The 2,297-nt window shown below is 44.9% G+C and overlaps 1 protein-coding gene across 1 annotated transcript; it reads left to right on the top strand.

Moving 5' to 3' along the window:
• Positions 1-358: 358 nt before the first annotated feature.
• On the top strand, positions 359-1,233 carry LOC127309401 (FCS-Like Zinc finger 3). Its single transcript, XM_051340269.1, has 2 exons — positions 359-643; positions 759-1,233. The coding sequence occupies exons 1-2, from the start codon at positions 417-419 to the stop codon at positions 901-903; spliced, it is 372 nt and encodes a 123-aa protein (XP_051196229.1). The 5' UTR covers positions 359-416; the 3' UTR covers positions 904-1,233.
• The last annotated feature ends 1,064 nt before the right edge of the window (positions 1,234-2,297 follow it).

Below are 2,297 nucleotides of genomic sequence, written 5' to 3'. Positions count from 1 at the left end.
TTTAAAGTTCTACATTTAGACTTTTTTTAACACGTACTTCCTCTGTTCCATAATTTTTGTGGTGTATTTAGTTCAAATTGAAACTAAAATTATACAAGAATTATGAGACAGAGGAAGTACGTAGTAGTGTCTCTGTCATAAGGGAATTTACACTGTATCAGTGAATATGGGTGTTTTATACTCCTCATGCAGCGTACTAGACTACTAGTAGTGTATATTTCAATGTACTAGACTATACGAGTACGGCTAAAAATGCAGGCGTACTTCAGGACCACAGCGCGATCCCGCGGGAAACAAAGGGTCCAGAACGAAAAACGCACCCTTTCCCTACCTCCTTTATATCCCGCGCTCTCCCTCCCGGTAAACTCCATCGTCCTTCCTCCAACCAATCAAGCAGAAAGCTACCGTACCAGGAAATGGAGGACTACTACTACTTCCCCACCACCTTGGAGGCAACCCCCGAAATCAGCACAAGCTTCCGAATCGTGCACTCCTCCCGCAAGCGGTGTTCGCCGTCGCCGAGGCCCCGCCGTACGTCGTCATCCCGCGACAACGACGCCGGTGAACTTCGCCCCCACTACCTCGACACCTGCTTCCGGTGCGCGCGCATACTTGCCGCAAACAGAGATATCTTCATGTACAGGTAAGCAGCCGGACCAATACACATTTTTATCTTGTACTCCGTACTAGAAGATGACAATCTGGCCTGTGATCATGGTGGCATCTAAACGTGGTTCTTGATTGATTTGCGCGTGCAGAGGCGACACCCCGTTCTGCAGCGAGGAGTGCCGGCAGCAGCAGATCAACACTGACGAGGTGGCGGAGAAGAGATCCAACCAATCAGCGGCCGCGACGAGGGAGCAGCAGAAGAACACGCACAGAGTGCCCGTCTGGGCTCGGTAGAAGCATCGATCGATTCAATAGCTTACACACCAAATACCTCTAGCATTTAAACTATTCGGAATTTTGCGTGTACGCATAATGGCGCCGCCTATCTAAATTGAGGCGTGTGATCTCCAGCTTCATCGGTGGTAAATTGTATGATCCGACGAACCGGCTGGCATGCAAGATCGATGGAGCCGGCTAACCCCTATTGGAATCCAGCTCTTGCTTGGAGGCGGAAAATTGCTGTATATGAATCTACAGGGAGATACGAGAGGTTTGCTGTTTGCAGCGAGTAACTGTAGCACCAACAGTTGACAAAATCCAACAGTTATTCCCTCCCCTGTGTCACCTCACCTACACGTCCAGACTCCAGACTGGAATCCATTATTTTGTTAGCAAAAAGGCTGGAACTCATGGTCGTTGTATACGCACACGAGGTCTGTATGGATCACCTAATCATATTATTCGATCGTATGCTCTGCCATGCTTTTTAGCTGGCATATATACACATATATGTTACTTCATGCGATCATGAGTTCAAGGAGAAAATGTTTCATCGCGGATACAGACGAGTGAGAAGCAAATAATTAATTTTTCAATAAGAATTAAGATCTCAGCCCTGGGCTAAAAGACTTGGGCCCTCTTTGGAACAAAAGAAAAGTGTAAGAATTTTGGAGTATATAATTCCTATAAGAAAATTTCTATGGTGCCGTTTGGAACGAAGGAATAAAAATATGTGGTTCTTTGAAATTGCTAGGAATAGGTGGATTTTGTACGCCCACGCATGGGTGTGGGTGTTTTCGTCACCGTCCACTGTGTTTTGAGATTCGGATAAAAAGAGAACATAGAAAGAAATCTTTACATCTACCATGGTGGGCACGAATCTCGAGTAATAAACGGACGGTAAAGGAAACACCCACACCCATGCGTGGGTGTACAAAAGTATTTCCTCTATTCCATAGGAATTTAGGAGGAAAACTAACATGAGGGCTCACATCATGGTTTCATCTACTTGTGTCTATAACTCATGTATTTTTCCTGTGTAACATACAAACAACGTTTTTGAAACTTTCATGTAGTTTTGGTGCATGTAGAAATTAAAGATACACGACATTTCAATTTTAGCATATTTTATATTCCTATATTTTAAGTTCCTGCGTTTCAAAAAGAGGTATCTAAGGTTCAGAAGCCTGAAAGAGACCGCGTGCAACACCCGTATGATTTGTACGGAGGGCATGCCATCGGAATCTGTAACACCGCATGACTTCACGCCTTTACTCGCAACAAAAAGCACCACGATGACCTACTCTACTATGCATAACAAAGTGGACCTTGGGGTTGACAACCCGGCCTTAAGATCTACACTTTGCTCGTAACCATAAGAGCAAGTACAATAGAGTCCAATCAGCTGA

The sequence above is a fragment of the Lolium perenne genome, chromosome 6 (genome assembly GCF_019359855.2).
Source record: "Lolium perenne isolate Kyuss_39 chromosome 6, Kyuss_2.0, whole genome shotgun sequence".
Lineage (NCBI taxonomy): Eukaryota > Viridiplantae > Streptophyta > Magnoliopsida > Poales > Poaceae > Lolium > Lolium perenne.
Note: the sequence above shows the minus strand (reverse complement) of the source record. Positions and strands in the feature narration are given on the sequence as shown.

Coding starts and splice junctions, on each gene's coding strand:
- LOC127309401 (XM_051340269.1), top strand. CDS start 417: ATGGAGGACTACTACTACTTCCCCACCACCTTGGAGGCAACCCCCGAA. Junction 644..758: donor AGAGATATCTTCATGTACAG/GTAAGCAGCCGG, acceptor TTGCGCGTGCAG/AGGCGACACCCCGTTCTGCA.